The sequence below is a fragment of the Protomyctophum bolini genome (assembly GCF_963924005.1).
Source record: "Protomyctophum bolini genome assembly, chromosome: 21".
Classification (NCBI taxonomy): Eukaryota; Metazoa; Chordata; class Actinopteri; order Myctophiformes; family Myctophidae; genus Protomyctophum; species Protomyctophum bolini.
Window position 1 is genome coordinate 19,873,385 of NC_137882.1, and position 19,677 is coordinate 19,893,061.

Genomic DNA, 19,677 nt, shown 5'->3' on the forward strand with positions numbered 1-19,677 from the left:
CTGCAGAGGGCGTCTCCACTCCACACTGATGTCTGATACATGTTGTTGCTGCCAGTAATGTGTTCATCTGCATCTCTGGAGGGAGAGATAGCACTCCATTCACTTTGTCATTTCCATAGCCTGCGTGTTTCTTGGCTTACCTTTTTAAGGCAGTTATACCCATTATGCAAATATGATTATGACTTTATTTTTTTAATTTAAATGTTTCTATGCACCACACATTGGACTGATTGGGCCCGGCAATTGGGGGCTTGAGTAGACAGACGGGTTGTTGAGAATAAATCAATGCTGGCCAATAGATTCTAATGGCTAAACATGGTTAGGAAAGCATGCTGGTGATTGTTGGCCACATTTATTCTCTGAGCTCAATGTCCCATCAACACAGATGTAGTGTACGTGCGTGCATGTGTGCACTGTAACATTCTAGCTACCTTTATCATTGTACTGATTGTACTGAAAACAACATACTGTACCCAATACAACCGATGCACTTGATCACAAACTCTCTTATAATCCTCAGAATTAGTCATTTCATTTGGTGGATTCCGAATCTACAAATTCTCCTTCTGAATCAGTTTGTTTTGTTTGTTGCTTTATCAGTGGTTCTCAAATGATTTCATGTCAATGCATAATTAAGCAATATTACATGAGAGGGTGTGGTTTAACGTGATTATTGCCACGACAGTGATGCGGTCAGGAACGAGACGTAGTCGAGTTCCGCAAGCATCACTGAAGTGCCTACATGCCACATGCCTACATCCGTGGGTGCGGGAGTGAAACGGCTCAGATGAGACACAGCGGTGTCTCCACTGGGGTCTGGTAATAATGACAAACCATGTCGGCCTCCAGAGTGGATCAATTCTCACTGTGAACTGTATTTTTAAGCCCAAAAAATAAACCCCCGTGGCCTTACACAACTCTGCACTTTTCAACGACCACCATCGGTCGATTCGCGACGCCCATGGTTCACATCACACAGGCTGTCATTGTAAAGAAGAAATACAGAGGACGGTATCGAGCATCCAAACTATGTCAAAGCACTGAACAAAAAGATGGAAAAAGTGTGTTTGCTCGTACAGTCGTACAGTATGTCCAAAATAGGCCCTCGAAATCAATAGGAGAGAGAGTGGGATGCTGAAGCGAGGACGTTTTCACTGTTGCACAAAGCAGGCTCCCCACTATACAACCTGCCTAGAACAGGGGGGGTGAAGTGACAATTTACACAATTTAAAGTCGTTTTTAATACAAAACAAAGGAAAAAAACTCGTCAAACATGGGCCAAATTGTCCAAAAATATAAGAAAGAGGCAAATCACAACGCATCGTTTTGCGAGGTGTTGTGATAAGCTAGCTGGTAGATCGTCTATTTTCAAAATATCACAACTAGATCTAACATAATCTGTCAGCAATGCTGGCCCTAAACACGTATCGTTGTTGGCAGTAGGAATAAACACAAGGAAGTCAGTGGACTATAAGAAAGGGGAAGTGGTGCCCCCAGAGGCAAAAACAAATATCCGAAGAGTGCCAGTGTGGACTGACCAAGTAATCAAATGGCAGATGTGGGGAATTGGACCGATGTGGGGAATTTGCCAAATCAAGCTGAGGTTGCCATGGCAATCAATTGGCCACATTTGGGCCACAGCCAGAGCTTCTTCTGCCGGTTCTGGACGAACGCCTAACCGACCAACACGACGCCGGGCACTGCACTCCCTCGGGTCGTCTGTGACGTGGGTGGCGGATTTTAAGTCGGTCAGTCGAGCGTTTCTCGTGGATTACAGCCGTACGTAAATGGATACAGAGATTCCTTGCCTTTATTGAGAGGCGCTAGCCCCTCCAAGCTCCAACGTCTGGCTTTTATGTGTGATGTAAATCTATTGACTGTTTATGTTTTGTCTTATTTGTGCCACTACCCGATCTTTTTCCACCACGAGTAAAATCAGATAAGATGGGTTGCCAGATTGGGGTGTGGGTGTGTGTGACTTACTGGAGCGCAGGGCGGACGGGGTGACCTCGATCTCGCTGCTGGGCTGGTAGGGCTGGAAGGCGGAGGAGGAGGACGTGCCGGTGACGGGGCCCATGTCGCCGGGGATGAAGGGGTGGGGCTCGGGGCTCTGTGTGCCCGTGGAGCTGGCACTGGTACCGTCCCCTCCGTTGTGGGGGTCCTGCTCCTCGTACACGGCCACCAGCTGTATGGGGGGGAAACACGGGGGGGGGGGCACGGGATTAGTGGACATCCATATGTTTTGGTCATGCACTGTGTCATACTTTTGGCATTCGATTGTAGATGCCGTTTTGGCACTGGCACGGAGGACGGTTGGGACAGACACCAAAAGCAATACATTGACAGCTTTTCTAGCAGCAAAGAAATGTAGGCTATATATTACCTTACATTGTACAAGTACTCTACCACTCCTACAGTTTCACATTGGCTAAATTAACTGTCCAGTTTAAACAAAGTTGAATTGAATGTTCATCCTGTTTGTCATGAATAAAAAGATAATAAAAAACAGAGGGTAGCAGAAGACAAGTTATAGGGTTACTTAAGGATCTACTCCAGCATGAACTGGCGTGTGCGTGTGTTGCGTGCCAGACTTTCACTACATGTACAGACTAGTATACACATTATGCACTGCAAGATAATCTGGGGTTGCCAGGTTTGGACAAAAAAAAAAACAACTAGCCCCACCTCGTCCGTGGCAGCCACACAATAGACAATTTAGGCATTTAGGAGACGTTCTTAATCCAGAGCGACTCTGGATTATAGCATGGCTTACATTACGGCAAGCCAGAATGCATCTACTCCTGTCTATCTCACTCTGTGACACACATACTGTAGCCTACAGTACACACACCTCAACTAATTAAAACCGGGAAAGTGTCATGTTCGCTTATTGCGTTGGCTATTCAAAAATAGCAGATAAAGCTGCCAGCTTGTACATTTGCCATTTTTGATCAATTATTTTGAAAAATCTTTGGTTTAGAATGCATTTGTAGGATCGGCCTGAGGTTTTAATGGCTTCATTTGCATAAGACGTTACACGTCAAAGCACTCACACAGGCGCACACGCACACACGCGAAAACAAAGCTGGCAGACGACACACCAGTCAGGGCCCTCGCTCTCCTGGAGCGGGCAAACCGACAGACACAAGAGATCATGTGAGAGGATAAAGACTGAGCGCGGTGTTCGGAGGGGAAGGCGGGGATGGGGTTGACAGTGCCAAGTGGCATTTCTACAGCAACCACGGCTTCTAAACAGAATCCCTGCTAATAAACCCAACTTGTACAAAGGAGATTAGACCGGTGTTCCAGCCTTGAGTGGAGTGGCCTGAACATCGGAGTGGCAGCCCGAAATCCCCCCCCCCCCCCCCCCCCTCCCACCGCCTTGTCCCACATGACAGCGACAATAGCATGTTACGCACCACGCGGAAGACGCGAGAGTGAAAAGTGTTGTTGGCTGGATGTGCGCGGCTCTGAAAGGCTTGCACAGAATATACGCCCGGAGACAGAGCCAACAAAAGGCGGCGGCGGCGAAGAGGCGAGGCTTTGGTGCAGAGTACTGTACGCAGCTTTCATCATGTAAATATAGATTTCATTGTTTTTGCATGCGTTTGCCGTTTTGTTTTATTGTCGCCCCCCTTACGTGGGCCAATCTGCATATAAACAACTTCCGAAGCACCCACACTCCTTCATTTTAACATTAATCCAAGGATGTGTGTGCGAGGGCATGTGTATTTGTGTATACACATTTTAACTCATCTCTTTTGTGTGTGCATGCCTCTGTATGGTATTTACCCATCTTTCTGGTTGGCTTTGTGCACAATTAAAGCAGATTGTGTTAATTCCCTAAGATGTCTCCGAGCATGCCGTCTGTAATACTTACAAACACTCCCGTTTGTCTCAAATCGCACTCCGCCTCCGTGTCAATGTTGACACAACATTTCCTTTTTGCTCTTGAGATGGCAGAAAGGCAATCATCATGACAAGCGCTACAAAGCGAGAAAGGCTCTCACATAAAAATCATCATTGGCATTTTGTGTTTCAAGGAGACTTGCTTTGAAGGCACAGGTTATAAAAGCACACACACTACAGAGGCAGCCTTGAGGATAGGTTTACAAAAATATTGGAATCAAAACACATTTTCAAGGGCCTTTCTGTGTGGAGTTTGCATGTTCTCCCCGTGTCCCCTAGGGTAGGTACCCTCACAAAAACATGCAGTAATCCTGGTCTCTAAACTGCCTCCCCCTGGCCAGCCGGGGCGCCTGATGGAGGGGAAAGGAACTGGTTGGAATAACGTGTTCCTTCCACGCGCTACGTCCAACCAGGGAAACTCCCCCCTGTCAGGTGTAAAGGAGCAACTTGGACACTCAAGCATGAAGGAAGCATGAGTTAAGTCCGTTGCTCTCCCCAGGTTGGTGGAGGGTGTGTAGAGCCCAGGATCACATTAGATGATTGACACAGGGGTGAAAAATGGGTTACAAAATCGTGGGATAAAATATATATAAAAAAAAAACACATTTTCAAATAGCCAAAGTTTAAATGAGTCTGACGTGGTTAATGTATGTTAAAAAATAGTAATTAATTAGCCTGCAGACCCCCATTTGAAAGGATATGCCAGGGAAGAGAAGATATCATTTACGGCTCTAGCAGAGATTCTCAAACCATTTAATTTTAAGGACCCCCAGTTTTACATGCATATTAGTCTACAGACCCCCATGTAATGGCATTTCTATCTCTGGGACCCCAATTTATATTGTAAATATTCAATGTTAATTTAACTTAACATTTGTACACTCTCAGAGTTACAGACCCATAAGAGTTAATTTGGTTCCAAACTATAATTTATCTGGGGACCCCCTGGAACTCAGTCAAGGACCCCTGGGGGACCTCTCTTTGTATTTGTATAACCAGTATTCACAGTTACTCTGTGTGTGGCTGAGGGAAATTCAATGACAAAATAATCAGGCCCAATTTATAGATTTATAAATACAAATATACTTATAGGAGGTAGAGTGGCCAATAGGGAAACGTAATGTTACCAGTTTGATCCAGGGCTCCCCCTGAGTTAGTGTCGAGGTGTCCTTGAACAAGACACACTGAACCCATAATTGCTCACGACAAGCAGTTTGGCGCCTTGTATGGTTTCCCTTCCTCCACCATCGCTGTGTGAATGCGTGTGCGAATTGTAAAGCGCTTTGGATGAAAGCGCTATATAAATGCACCATTTACCATGTATACATGTCTGGGAGCATTTTTGTAAGCCAAGTAGAGGCCCTGGGCTTGCCAGCTGGCCATTTAGAGAAGCGGGGGAACTCCTGTCAGTGTTGCTACATTTTGCGAGAGAAACAAGCAATCAGGTCTCTGAAAACAAGCCCAAATTAAGCAACGATAGGCCATGAGCACTTTAAACCTACTGACCTAATACATTGGCTATTTGAAAATGGCAGAGCTACAAGCTCACAACGTGTCGCGATTTGACACATTGTCCGTAGACAAACACATTAATTTGGGGGTCCTTGATATGAAAATGTTTGAGAACCACTGAAACAGCAGTAGGAAACAAGCCCAAAATAAGCAACTATATTTTAGGAACAGTGCCCCAAAAGATGCATACGGCTACCGCTAACACCAATATTTACAAGTGACTTTACAGGAAAAACAAGCACAAAGTCGCTTATAATAACCGTACATGGTAATGCTGGCTGCGTGATTCATTTTTAAATATCGCTTCAAAACCATAATTAGGTCCACTCTTCTCAACAGTCACTCTGCAGCACTCTGCCAGGCACTAACATGGGCTCGTGCACACACGCGCACACACAGTACGCACGCACACACTCCCCTGTTCATAATCAAATTGGGGCCAGCGTTTATCCCACATGCAATATTTATGGACGCCTGAAAGCTCCCTATTTTGCGCCGAATCAACGGGAAACATGAAATGTTAGACGACCGACGGCCCTTTTTTTTAGGGCCTCAGAATCCCTCAACACGCGAACAACAATAATTCCCCCTAAAGCTCTTCCCATCACAAGGGAGTCAGTTCCACATTCACACAACATTCACACAACCGGAACGAAGGGGAGGCAGAGAGAGAAACAGAGATATAAAGGCAAAAACAGACAGAGACGGAACAGAAAACCGACTAGTCTTATTTTTAACTTGTTAAATTCAAGTGTTTAAGTGCTATTTAGTACAGTACAGTTCAAGTGCAATTTTTCAGTAAAAACAAACATGTTGTGTTAAAATGTTGAAGCTCTATATATTGGGATAGTCATCTTTGCTTAGAGTGTGTGTTCAGTAACAGGGGCTCTTTAACCCATTATTTAGGACTGAGACCAGATTCTACAAAATATCTTCTAAATCATGATAATAATAATAATAATAATCAGAACATATACATTTTCGGATGGGTTGCAAATTTCAGCCAATCAAAGAGTGCCCATCAGCTTCAAATGTTACGGCATTCCAGTTCCAATGTTGGACCTGAACATCGATTCTGTATATTAAAGAGCTGGTTTGTTACTGTACAAACACTCTATAGTAGAATATGAGTACTATATGAGAATATAGAGCTATTCAACACTTATTTTAACAAAACTGTCCCAGTATCTGCGTACATTTGACTGCGGGGGCACTTTTACTACAGCACCATTATCAAAACAGCCCCATCCTGCGTGAGTGCAAGCGACTTCACAGAGTGCATCTCAAACAATCATTTCACGAGAGAGGAGCGTGATTGCCGGATACCGAAAAGTACCCTTCAAAACGCTCCATGCCCTCCCTCCTCATCCACCTCTCTCCACCATCTGTGCCAGGAGAAGAGCTCTCCCCACGGCCACGGGCGGAGAGAACACATTTCCCCTGTGCCACCGAGACATAATGATCGAGCACAACTCGAAGCGCTTCGCCTGCATGAGGGAATTGGTCACAGCCACTATAAGACGAGAACCGGAGATTCCATGTCTTCAATTTCCGCACATCCCGGATTCCCAGCGAGTCGGGACAGGGCCTGTGGCGGGAAAATAAGGTTGAAACGCACAAAAGAAATCACGTGGCTATAATTGCGGAGAGAGTCGTGACAGCCCAATGGTCGGCAGCGTTCTCTCCTTTTGCGCTCTGCAGCGCTGGGCTGGGCTGAGGCCCTGGGGACAAAGGGACACTCTCAGCTCCACACGTGGGACTGCTGGAAGGCCCTGGGGACAAAGTGACACTCTCAGCCCCACCTGTGAGGCTGCTGGAAGGCCCTGGGGACAAAGGGACACTTTCAGCCCCACCTGTGAGGCTGCTGGAAGGCTCTGGGGACAAAGGGACACTCTCAGCCCCACCTGTGAGGCTGCTGGAAGGCTCTGGGGACAAAGGGACACTTTCAGCCCCACCTGTGAGGCTGCTGGAAGGCCCTGGGGACAAAGGGACACTCTCAGCCCCACCTGTGAGGCTGCTGGAAGGCTCTGGGGACAAAGGGACACTCTCATCCAGCTCTACTGACTTTGCCTCCAAGGTCATGGCTGGTAATCCAGTCTGGCAGTGTGCCGCGGGTTCGACTCCCGATCCCGACGGCCTTTACTGCATGTCTTAACCCCATCTCTCTCCCCATTTCATGTCAGCCTACTGTCTGTCCCTCCATAAAAAATATTAAATAAAGGCGAAAGCCACAAAAAATATATATATTTAAAAGTATTGCAAATTGGACATACTGGGGCGAATGAGACCATGCATTATCTATGGCCTTTGTATGAGAAAGAGGACAGCAGAGAGAGAGAGACACACACACATCTCTGGGATTCCTTTTCATGTTGCCGGCCTTTGATCTCACGGTGGCCTCTTTTTGGGGGCATTTCTGGTCAAAACAACGCTTATTGCACGGAGCCTGGCGGTCGTAGTAATGGTGCCGGCCTGTGCTGATTATGCTCCAGGCAGAGAACAACAGAGAACAGGGCGATATCCTGGCATGTTATTAATTATTCCCGGCGGAAATTGTGTTAAAACTGTTGCTTCATAAACAAATGCAATAAAAATGTTGACAGCTAGAACAACAACCACATGCTATGCTGTTGAATGGAACAAATTACACCACATTTACTACTTGCCACAAAGCGTCAATAAGGTATATCTCAGCCACAAAAGTATTAAATGCATACCGACAATAACAGACTGCTTGGAGGACTCCTGTCATGTCAACGCAACACCTCACCTGACTGACTTCTGTGCATTCATCAGTAACACCTGATCTTGTTTGGAGTTGATTACTTTGCATGAAAACTGAACATCCAACATCAAAATAAAAGCTCACAGCTATTAGACCTTGAAAACATCCACATATTACTACAAATTAAAAGATTACTGTGCAATCCTCATGGCACTCAGTGGTGAAAAGTAACTAAGTGCATTTACTCAAGGACTGCACTTAAGTACAAGTTTGAGGTATTCATACTTTACTGGAGCATTTCCAATTTTCAGTTTTACTTCTACTCCACTACATCTGAAAGGCAAATATTGTACTTTTCACTCCATTATAAATTATTTTAAAACTTTTGTTACATTGTATTTTTTGATCATTACTACAAAACATACAGTAACCCCTTCAGCCCTATATAAATGTTGGCCATTTTGACACATTGTGAACTTGTAAATCTGCTAGATAAAAGACTTGTATACATTTTTTACATTCAAAAACGTGTGAAACGGGACATGAGCATTTTCTACTTTTGGTACTTAAAGTACATTTTTGATACCAATACTTTTGTGCATTTTCTAATTCCGGACATTTAACTTGTAACAGAGTATTTCTACATTACAGTATTGACACTTTTACTTAAGTAAAAACCACTTCTCCCACCACTGTCAGGCACTCCCGACACTAATGCGTATGGACAGGGACAGACAGCTTCGTCACGGCGGAGTGGAGGGGTCATATGTGACCGACGGCAGGGAATCCACCACTTGCTATAGCGCTCACCTTCAATTAAAGAACACGTCTAAAAGAGCTCAGGTTTATCTCCTCACCGCTGTGAATAATTATTACTATTACCGGTACTTCCTCTGTGCAGAGAGACCCCCCCCCAGGGGCCCGGGGCCAGATGAATCTTCCTCTGTGCAGAGAGACCCCCCCCCCAGGGGCCCGGGGCCAGATGAATCTTCCTCTGTGCAGAGAGACCCCCCCAGGGGCCCGGGGCCAGATGAATATGTATTTGTGTTATTGCAGCTGTACTTCTCCATTTCCCCCGACACATTGATATGTGCCTATGATGATACTTACTTTACCAAAAAGATGAATATAGTATTAATTGGCTGCTTAACTACCCCCCCCTGCCCCCCCCCCAAAAAAAGTATCCATACCGCAATGTAGAAATACAAAATTAGGCTACATGGTTTTGTACAAAAAAGTACAAAAGCATTGGCATAAAAATATAGACTACTAAAAAAAAAAAAAATAATAATAATAATAATAATAGTAATAATAATAATAATAATCAAAATTCACAAAGTAACAAATACTTGTAAGAGGTACTACTCAGGTAAAGCAAAAGTATACCTCAAAACTGTACTCAAGTACAGCAGCAAATGCACATTACGTTACTTTGCACCACTGCTTTCATTGTTCTCTCATCATGCCCACTTACTTCACCCATTATAAGATACTAATCCAAGTAATGATATAGCATACAGTATATCTAGTTACTTTAACGTTCATTAATGCATCCACAAGATGATTTGTGGCTGTACAGGACATCTGTATAACGCGCAGTTGAGCACTTAATTGGACATCATTTCCACCACCAAGTGTTTTAGCCATAACAGTCTGAACATAACACTGTGAAAGCAGCGGATAGGAATAACAGCGGTCTGGGAAAATGAATGTCACAGCCCTTTCACAGGTATTTAAAGCTCGTAAAGTAAATTGGCCGCGGGACCCCGTCTCGCCACGAGCAATCGATTTGATGACCTCATAATCAGCAGCAGGGCCGGGGAGGGGTTACCATAGGAATCAGGAACGTGGAGTACGTACATTGCAACAACCTGAAACAAATCATTAAACATAAGTGACAATGTAAGGACTTTGACCATATAATACCTACAAAATAATTTACTATTTTCAGAATCCTGACACCAATGTAAAGTTCGGCGCATCGGGCTGGAATCGATCCCCGGTCTCCAGCTCGGCAGACCGACAGGTAACAAGCAACGCCAAGACAGCTATTAGCTCCCTTGGAGGAGCGAGTTATAGCCGTGTGTTTTACGGGGTCGCTACACTATTTATCTGTGGAACTGAGTAATGCCTTAACTCCTACATTACAATTAAGTGCTTGTCAGGGCGGGGTGTCCCCAGTTCATAAAATATCGAATGCTACGTATACAAGTTACAAGATGGTAGACTACTACTACTACTACAAGCTCACAATGCATTTCTGGTGCACTGCACTGGCCTGTAACTAAGTATAACAGACTTTAAGTAGGTGTCCTGTACTTTATGCCAGTTGAATGAGCCCTGATACTGTACTGCACCGTGTCTTAATCATCACATGGATAAAGAGACAATCCCCTCTTTGGTTTCTGGTTCATCTCACAATCACAGAGACAACGTGTGCTATTTTGTCGAGAACTCGCTGAAAAGAGTCAAGAGCTCACAGAAAATCTCACCGAGTGCGAGTAAGCGGCGCCTACTCTGTTTGACGAGTGTGCATGTGCTGGTATCCAGGTAGTATAGTCTATTTGATGTGTGGGCGCTGGTATTCAAACTGTACTACTCTAGTTGATGTGTGGTCACACATGTTACTTGATTCAGGTGTGGTGTACAGCAGTGTTCTTCCTAGATGAGTCTAGTATAGTAGAAGTACTGTTCTGAAGTATGATATCGTATATGCACACATGCTCCTGTGTGCACATACAAAACAGGCCACACACCCACCCAGCTGCAATGTTCATCCATGGCCCTGGGCCAATAGCAGGCTCCTTGCCCAGGGCTATCCCAGGTGAGAGGGCGAACGAACCAAGGGCACCCATGAGAGGGAAGAGAGGGGTGGGAGGGGTATGGAGTTTCCCTCTGCCTCTGCACTGCAGAGGGATTGTGTCTAGACACAGTAGCCATGGGGGTGGCCTACTGGCCATTATACTCAACTGCTTTATGTCCTTGGCTAATACCTGCACTGTGCCGGCTGCTGTCTTCCTATGCAGAGTAGTGGCAGCGCTACCCATGAGGTACTAGTGCTCAGGATTCAAAGTGTTTAGCAAGTACTACTTGACAGGGATCACAACTGAAAGCCAGTTCTCGAAACAACATCCTACGGAAACTGACCAATTCCAAAACAGCACACACATTAAGATGTACTGCTTTGGCCCTGTGCTATTCCTCTGCGGAGAACGTGTGTCCTGTTTGGGAGAGATCAACCCATGCCAATAAACTAGACTCAGCGTTGAACATCACCCGCCGCTTGCTCACTCAAAGCACTACTCCGGTGGAAGACACTCAAACACATCAGAACAGGAATGGGGCGTACAAAACCGGTCCAAGCATCTATGAATGTGGAGAAGATTGTACGATGCTGCACTGCGTTGTCTGCCATCTACTACCCAACCTTTGCAGCTTAAAAGATCTTGCAGAGTACAATAATAATGCAAAAGACTGTGTAAAGAAATGGCAAACTGTCATCTAAGACACAATTAGAAGAACTGCTCAAGATATTCTGCCAATTTCTTGCTGACTCTCTCTCTCTCTCTCTCTTTCTCTCCCTCCCTCCTACGGCAGGGTTTCGTTTAATTGTGTTTGGGCTTCATGTTTTGGGTCATTTGATTGCTTTCACACTATCTTTAATTAGGTTACACTTTCACACACACACACACACACACACACACACACACACACACATATATTCAGCTGATTTCCCACTAATCATGTCTGTCTGTAACTGTTACTGTAGTTAAATAAATCTGTTTACTGTTACCCTATGATTGCTCGTGCGGTCTCCCTTATTTGTCTGGACTGTGACATATGGACTGGAGCCTACGCCCTGGTTAGCGCAGGGCTAATGGCTTGTCTCACATCTCTTAAGCACTTATTCACGCCCTCGCCCGTTTGTTACGCCGCGACACGTCTCCTGTGGCTTCTCCCTCTCTGCTGTGATTGAACTGTGGTATGGCAGCTTGGAGAGTGCGCAGTTTGATGTCACTGTGACCAAACCAACAGATGGTTTGTGTGCGGTGAGCGAGTGTCACAGCTGAGAAGGCTGTCATATCTAGGGCTTAGATATGGTATCTTATGGTTATCTGTTCAATGGCGGAGATTTTATATGACATACACAAACCCTCCTCATCCATCTTGGCTCACAGCGGATGCCTGTTAGCCTTGTCAAGGATACTGCTCTCTCTCTCTCCTCTCGCTCCCCCTTTCTCACTAGGGAGACCATAACACGTTTGAAGTCCTCATTTCTCTCTCTCTCTCTCTCTCTCTCTCTCTCTTTCTGCCCGGCGGTGAGGACCCTGGATGTGGGATTTTTTAATTACTCTCTTTATGCATATGCAATGAAGGCTTGAAGGGCACTTCCCCACTGAAAGTAGCTGTTTGAATGTGGGTTTTTCTAATGCCGTAATTTTTAAGGTGCTGAGGTGTGTGTGTGTGATAGACAGCAAATGTGTGCGGCCGTGCATGTTTGTGAGTTTCTGTGTATGGTTATGTGTATTCTTGCATCTGTATGCATGGATGGTTCAAGTATACTCGCGCGTGTGTCTTTGTCTGTTTTTGTGTGTGCCCCCAGACAGGCAGGCAGGCAGGCAGGCAGGCATGGGCGGTTGTTTTGCATGTGAATCAGGGCTGAATAGAGGAAAGGCATTATTAGATTGGCAGTAGATTGTAGGAGGGGCTGGATGAAGACTGCAGCGGCACAGGCAGGGGTGGGAAAAAGTACTCAAATGTTTTACAAAAAACAAAAAAAAAGTATCTGTGAATTCAAGGCTTCAATGTGTGAAATGATCATTTTTACTTCCCACCACTGGCAGCAGGCACAGGTATAGGCTTCATTTGACAAATTATATTTTCCTCCGGGGAGCCATCTCCCGGGGACAACGCACCCCACCCCAAGGTGGCTCTACATCTCTGTTCAGAGAGAGAGAGGGGGCTGGCTGCCTGGCTCTACATCTCTGTTCAGAGACACAGAGAGAGAGGGGGCTGGCTGCCGGGACATCAACAGAGGACATCATAAACAAAAAAGATTAGATTTCACAGACACCCCGCTTGGGCGTCTTGTACTTTAAGTGCACTTGGCCTCGTGTGTGTCCTTCGCCACGGCAGTGAAAGCAACGTGCCCAGAGTCAATAAGACAACAGTAGAGCCAAGCGCATGTGAGTGTGATGACAGTGTCAGCACAGCGTGAATTACAACTCGTATTAGTGGCGCCATAATGAAATGCATTCACCCCTCCCATAGGAACTGTATATATAGGGAAGTGTCACAGCGGGTAAAATAAGAAAGCAATTATACTTGGATAAAAATAGAGCTGCTGATTAGATCAGAGTGGCAGGTGTGTAACTGTTATTATATAATAATAGCTTGAGTGGAGAGCGGCACTATACATTGCTTCGAAAAGCGCTTAGCACTTTTTACACGTCTCTTGATAAAAACCTTTATTGCAGTATAGCAACACTGCATAATACAACATGTACTGTATAGCCTATCAACTATGAATATAAGAATACATGTGTCTTCTTCTCCATGCCTATACCGAGTGTAGTCCTATTTAGCGTGGCTTAGCAGAAGAACACTTATATATTCCCCGTCTCAATAGGATTGAAAGTGTACAGATATACACGGCAGTGGGGAGGTGATGGGGGGTGTTATTAGAATGTTTCATCCTGTCAGCAGTGCGTAGGTAACTCTCTCGCAATAACAGTGCTGTGTGAATTTATATCCATCCCTCCAATGCAGGACAGAGAAACTTCAAAGGCAGCGACGAGAACTTAGCCAAGTGGATTTGAAAGGGGATGAGTCTCTAATCTGGTTAAACTTTGCTTGCTCCGTATATTTTCTCACTTGCCTCTTCTCCCTTCTTTTTTATCCTATCCTCTTCTTCAACACCCCCCCCCCCCCTGCCTCCCTCCTCCCCTCCCCATAGGTGGAACTGCTCCCTTCTTTGTGAAACGTACGAGACGAGCGAGGGAGGGGCGGGGCGGGCGGAGAGGGGATTGAGGCAGAAAATGATGACTTAATGATTTAGAGTGCACGGCGCAGCAGCAGAGTCAATCTACAGACTGCGTGTTTTCGGGCGGGATTACGTGATCCTTAAGCCTTGATCTCATCTTGTGCCGTCCGTGCGTGTTGACACTTCTCCACCGTGCCCAGAAAGAACGGCATGCTGTTCTGCACATCGGAGCACCTTATTATTCCAACTCTGCTCCGGGCCTATATTTGCTCTGGTGGGTTGCATCCTCATCATCAGTCCCAGGTGTTGCTGCTAAGCCCTTGCCTCACACACACACACCCCTACGTTTCCCTTCTTGTGACAGCATCTCTGAAATATGCATATCTCTGCGCATATTCCACCATTTGTGGGTTATTTGGAGTGCTGGGGCCATGGCAGGCAGCAAAGGCTCTGAGAGTCTTTTGTCTGAATATTTGATGGCTTCAATGAGCAGAGAAAAAAAACAGCATTAAGCACTTTGTCCCTGCACTAAACTCAACAGTCACCACATGGCACGGCACACCCCCGGCAGGAATAATGGATAGAGGGAAAAGGATGAAATATTGAAAGCTCTCCGTCCGTGTGATGAGACAGAGGAGGCAAGGTGTGCGGAGCGAACAGTACAGTTCTTGCCCTCGCGTCTTTCCCTTCTCGAAGGCGGCATGCTGAGTGTCCGTGGTGAAAGAGAAGGTCACAAGTGAACAGAGGAGGCCACGTTTATTTTGGTATGTTTCGAGTGCAGAAGGGTGTAGGGGAAAGTGGCTTGCCTGCAGGCGAGTGTGTGACTGGAGGTTTGTTGGAATTGGAGTGCACTTTACTCTCGGTCGATGTTCTCAGTGTGGTGCACCCAAAGTTTCAATGGATACATTTATGTATATGTTTATTTGGAAGGGACAGCGCATATAAATGAACACCACATATACAATGCCGCGTAAATACACCGGATTTAGCAAGAATGCTAATTTCTATCCGTTGTCGCCATAGTAGAGCTTGGCATGTACAGTATACATGGATGGATGGGCGAGTGGATACTGGCCCAGACTGTTGACTCAGACTCATTTACAGTCTGGAGAACGGAAGCTCTTTCCATGAGTAAGCGATAAAGCGGATGTGACACATCCCCTCACTTGGTGGAGTGGCAAAAACAAGTCCTACTCAAAGCAAAACAGTGTGTCGATTGTTGAATAGCTAAGATGGCTAGTTCGTTGTCTGCGTTATTTCTTATTTCACTCGTTTTGTCTGTGTTCATTCCATGATACTTTTCTGTGTTAAACTATCCTCGCACCAATAATGAATCTCCTGCTCGTATGACTCTATGCTCCCGTCTCAGTTGTGTTTCCAATGGAACTACAGTCCCGTGAGCACCGCGACGTGATTGGTCTCAGCAGCAGCAGAGACAGCTTCCGTTACTCGGCTCTTGGGAGCTGTAGTTCCAGACTCTATGTAGCGTTCTTGGGAGCTGTAGTTCCAGACTCTATGTAGCGTTCGGAGATTGTGTAAAAGTTGTCTGGCTTGGTGAGACTAATGGTAGGATGAGGATGGGATGGTGTATCATGAATAGGAGAACTAGAGCGGTGGTTCTCCACCTTTTCAGGCCGCGATGGCCACATTGGTCCCTTGGACGTGCACACACACACACACACACACAGAGGCAGACATATTCTTGTGTGCAAGACAGACAAAGCAGCTGGCCACTCAGACAAACAGCCAGCCAGCCAGCCAGCCAGTGAGCCAGCTAGTCAACCAGAAATGGCCATGGGGAGGTACACACAAACTGTAGATACTGGCCTTAAACTGGTCACTAGACCGAGCCAACACACAGACACACACACACACACACACACACACACTAGCAGCCACTGGGGACAGCACTGTCATTATCTGCCATCTGCAGGCATGAGCGGCCCTTTGCCTAGAGGGAGAGAAACCATCTAAGAGATCAAATCATGTTGTGCGTGTGTGTGTGTGTGTGTGTGTGTGTGTGTGTGTGTGTGTGTGTGTGTGTGTGTGTGTGTGTGTGTGCGTGCGTGCGTGCTTAGGGCATGATTTTAAGATGACCCACTCTTATTCTCCATAGAGCAAAACTTCCGCGAACCCCTTGGAACCAGGGGATGAGCGAGTGACGTCAGGACTTCGGAGCTCTATTGCAAAAGCGAAACACAAAAACACACCATGGCTGCGATCGACATGGAGGACACAGTCGTTCAGGTGCTAGGAGTTTAAAAGCTCTGCGTTAGTTGTTAAACCTTTGCTCATATGCAGGGCATTGAAGGAACGGAAAAACAAACGCTCCCAAAAAGAATTGTCTGGGGAATGACAGTATACAGTAGCTTTCATTATCTATGAAAACAAGCCCAAAAGAAGTGACTAACTCATAAGCTTTAAACCTATACACGGCTATTTGAAAATAGACGATCTACAAGATCACAATGTGTCGCTTTTTTAATTTTGGGGAAAAAAAGGGAAAGGTCTCGGGCACAAAATGTTTTCAGATGGGGATATAATGGACAATTACAGAACCACTGGTTTAAACATTAAAGGCGCAGTGAAACGGAAATGGTGAACAACATGAAAATGGTGTTTCCACATGAAACACCGGTCTGAAGTTTCTGAACCAATCAGAGTGTTGCATCCCTTCAGGCGATGGGACGGTAGCTAGGGACGGTGGCTAATGCTATGCGCAACAGCGTGGTGTTGTTTGTTTATAAATCAGACGGTCGCCCAGCACAACCAGTTTACTGTTATGTGGCTTATTTCTACCCTATAATGTTTTCAGAAACATATTTTAGCGTGATGATTAAGTTGGAACCACTGTCTGAATGTTATCTTGAATGGAAATAAAAACGGAGAAATCTGTAATCAGAAGCAGCTGTGTTGCATGGATGCGCAGACATGGGGAATTAAACATGTGAGCTTCATTTTTATTGGCTTTTATCGATGTGTATCTCTACACGTCATCACGCAGCACGTTTTCGTTTTAATAAATAAATAATACAATCGTTTTTATGGACCTTTGATATAAAAACACACAGAAATGAGAATTTTCCCATTGTTTTGGCATCCATTGTTAGGTATGCCCATATGATGACCACGGATATGGTCTAAAAGTGTGAAAAACTTATTTTTCATTTCACTGCGCCTTTAAGATGCATTAAGATACAAGGCCAAACAAGCAACTATAGTATATAAACCCAAAAAACCCACAGCTACCAATATTTACAAGCGACTTCATAGAAAAAAGAAGCCCAAAGCCGCATATAATGAGCAGACATGGCAACCCTGGCAGCTTTAACAAGGGGAAGGATGTTTCGGGAGGCTGAGAGTGGTTGAAGACTGTCATGCTAAAAAATGCCACTAATCCACTTATTCCCATTTCCAATGTGGTTGTTTTTAGGCACTCAGGCTGACTTATCGTAGTGAATCAGGGCAGAGTGTGGCTGGAGGGGGTTGGCTGATGTGGGATTGGAGGGCTGCTTTAGCGAGGGCGAGGAGGAGAAGATGGCCAGCGGCGTGTTCCCCGACCGGCGCGCGGCACTACCACAGCAAGCCCCAGCATGGCACGAAAACAAAGTGGTTTTGTTGCTTTCTCTGCAGCTGTCAACCCCCACCGTCCAACACACACACACACACACACACACAGGCTGCCATGGGCTGTAGCCAAGCGGTCTCACCACCATGCCTTCCGCTTTTGAGACACCTCAGAGGCACAAGAAGGGTGTGTGTGTGTGTGTGTGTGTGTGTGTGTGCGCGCGCGTGTGCGTGTGTGTGTGTGTGTGTGTGTGCGTGCACGCGCTTTTTTTGCTTGGCCTTTCCTTCTTTAGCGATCGTAGACCGGTTTCGCAAATGCGCACTGCCGTTCACTTCTTGTATACAGGCTATAACTAAAAAGCTGAATAACTCTAAATCTACGGAGCTCTCCATGGTTTTGACAAAACGCGCAATGTTCGGGGGTCTTTTCTGATTATCCAGTGATCCCGATTGGAACATTTCTAGAGCAAGGATGACCTCATTTTAGCTCACTAGCAATGACGCTAAATATTTAGCATCTAAAATGGACCAGCAAAGCGGACGTGTGTCACACTAACTTTAAAATGGACCTGCAAAGTGGACGTGTGTCACACTAACTTTAAAATGGACCTGCAAAGTGGACGTGTGTCACACTAACTTTAAAATGGACCTGCAAAGTGGACGTGTGTCACACTAACTTTAAAATGGACCTGCAAAGTGGACGTGTGTCACACTAACTTTAAAATGGACCTGCAAAGTGGACGTATGTCACACTAACTTTAAAATGGACCTGCAAAGTGGACGTGTGTCACACTAACTTTAAAATGGACCTGCAAAGCGGACGTGTGTCACACTAACTTTAAAATGGACCTGCAAAGTGGACGTGTGTCACACTAACTTTAAAATGGACCTGCAAAGTGGACGTGCGTCACACTAACTTTAAAATGGACCTGCAAAGTGGACGTGTGTCACACTAACTTTAAAATGGACCTGCAAAGCGGACGTGCGTCACACTAACTTTAAAATGGACCTGCAAAGTGGACGTGTGTCACACTAACTTTAAAATGGACCTGCAAAGTGGACGTGTGTCACACTAACTTTAAAATGGACCTGCAAAGTGGACGTGCGTCACACTAACTTTAAAATGGACCTGCAAAGCGGACGTGTGTCACACTAACTTTAAAATGGACCTGCAAAGTGGACGTGTGTCACACTAACTTTAAAATGGACCTGCAAAGTGGACGTGTGTCACACTAACTTTAAAATGGACCTGCAAAGCGGACGTGCGTCACACTAACTTTAAAATGGACCTGCAAAGTGGACGTATGTCACACTAACTTTAAAATGGACCAGTAAAGCGGACGAGCGTCACACTAACTTTTTCCACCACTGCTCTCAACAACACATTGACATTTCAGAGTTTGGGCTGGCACCAGCGACTTCCAAAACTAAATTAAATGAATTGTTGCTGTAGCATGCGTGAGTTGTCTTGGAAAGGTCAAAATTTGTCAGCAATCCTGTAATGAAATACAAGTGACTGGCAGACACCGTTTCCTCGCAAAATGACAAAAAGCTTTTTACAAGGGCACATGTGTTCTCAAATCACGACACGGCTTTCAAAGTATAAGACCGTTTCCATTTTTAGCAATTTGTCACAAAAGGTAAGGCAAACCAATTACATTTCTTCCAGTGAAAAAGCCCTGTTACTCTGCGCTGTGTCACATAAAGCCTTCAGAACAGAGTTTCACACAGCGAGCCGTTTGCAGACTCAAGTCGCTTTCTTAGCCAGGTAGCTTGTGCCCTCTAGTGCATGTGACACACCAAGGAGCAGCTCTCTATCACTCTGTCTCCCTTTGTCTGCCTCTCTCTCTCTCTCTGTCTCTCTCTCTCTCTGTCTCTCTCTGTCTGTCTCTCTCTCTCTCTCTCTATTCAGCAGCTCACTGAAACGCTGTTAGGTTGGTGAACAATTACGTGCCACTGATAGAAAATATCAGTCCTGACC

At 45.5% G+C, this 19,677-nt stretch overlaps 1 protein-coding gene across 2 annotated transcripts in view; it reads right to left on the bottom strand.

Moving 5' to 3' along the window:
- LOC308336535 (partitioning defective 3 homolog) overlaps positions 1-19,677 on the bottom strand; it is a 462,106-nt gene that overhangs the window by 302,029 nt on the left and 140,400 nt on the right. The window contains exon 3 of one of the 2 annotated variants that reach the window (XM_080793920.1): positions 1,984-2,185. The exons of the other annotated variant lie outside the window; for it this stretch is intronic. Within the exon in view, the coding sequence (XP_080650046.1) occupies positions 1,984-2,185 (202 nt within the window). The remainder of the gene's footprint in view (positions 1-1,983; positions 2,186-19,677) is intronic. 2 annotated transcript variants of the gene reach the window in all.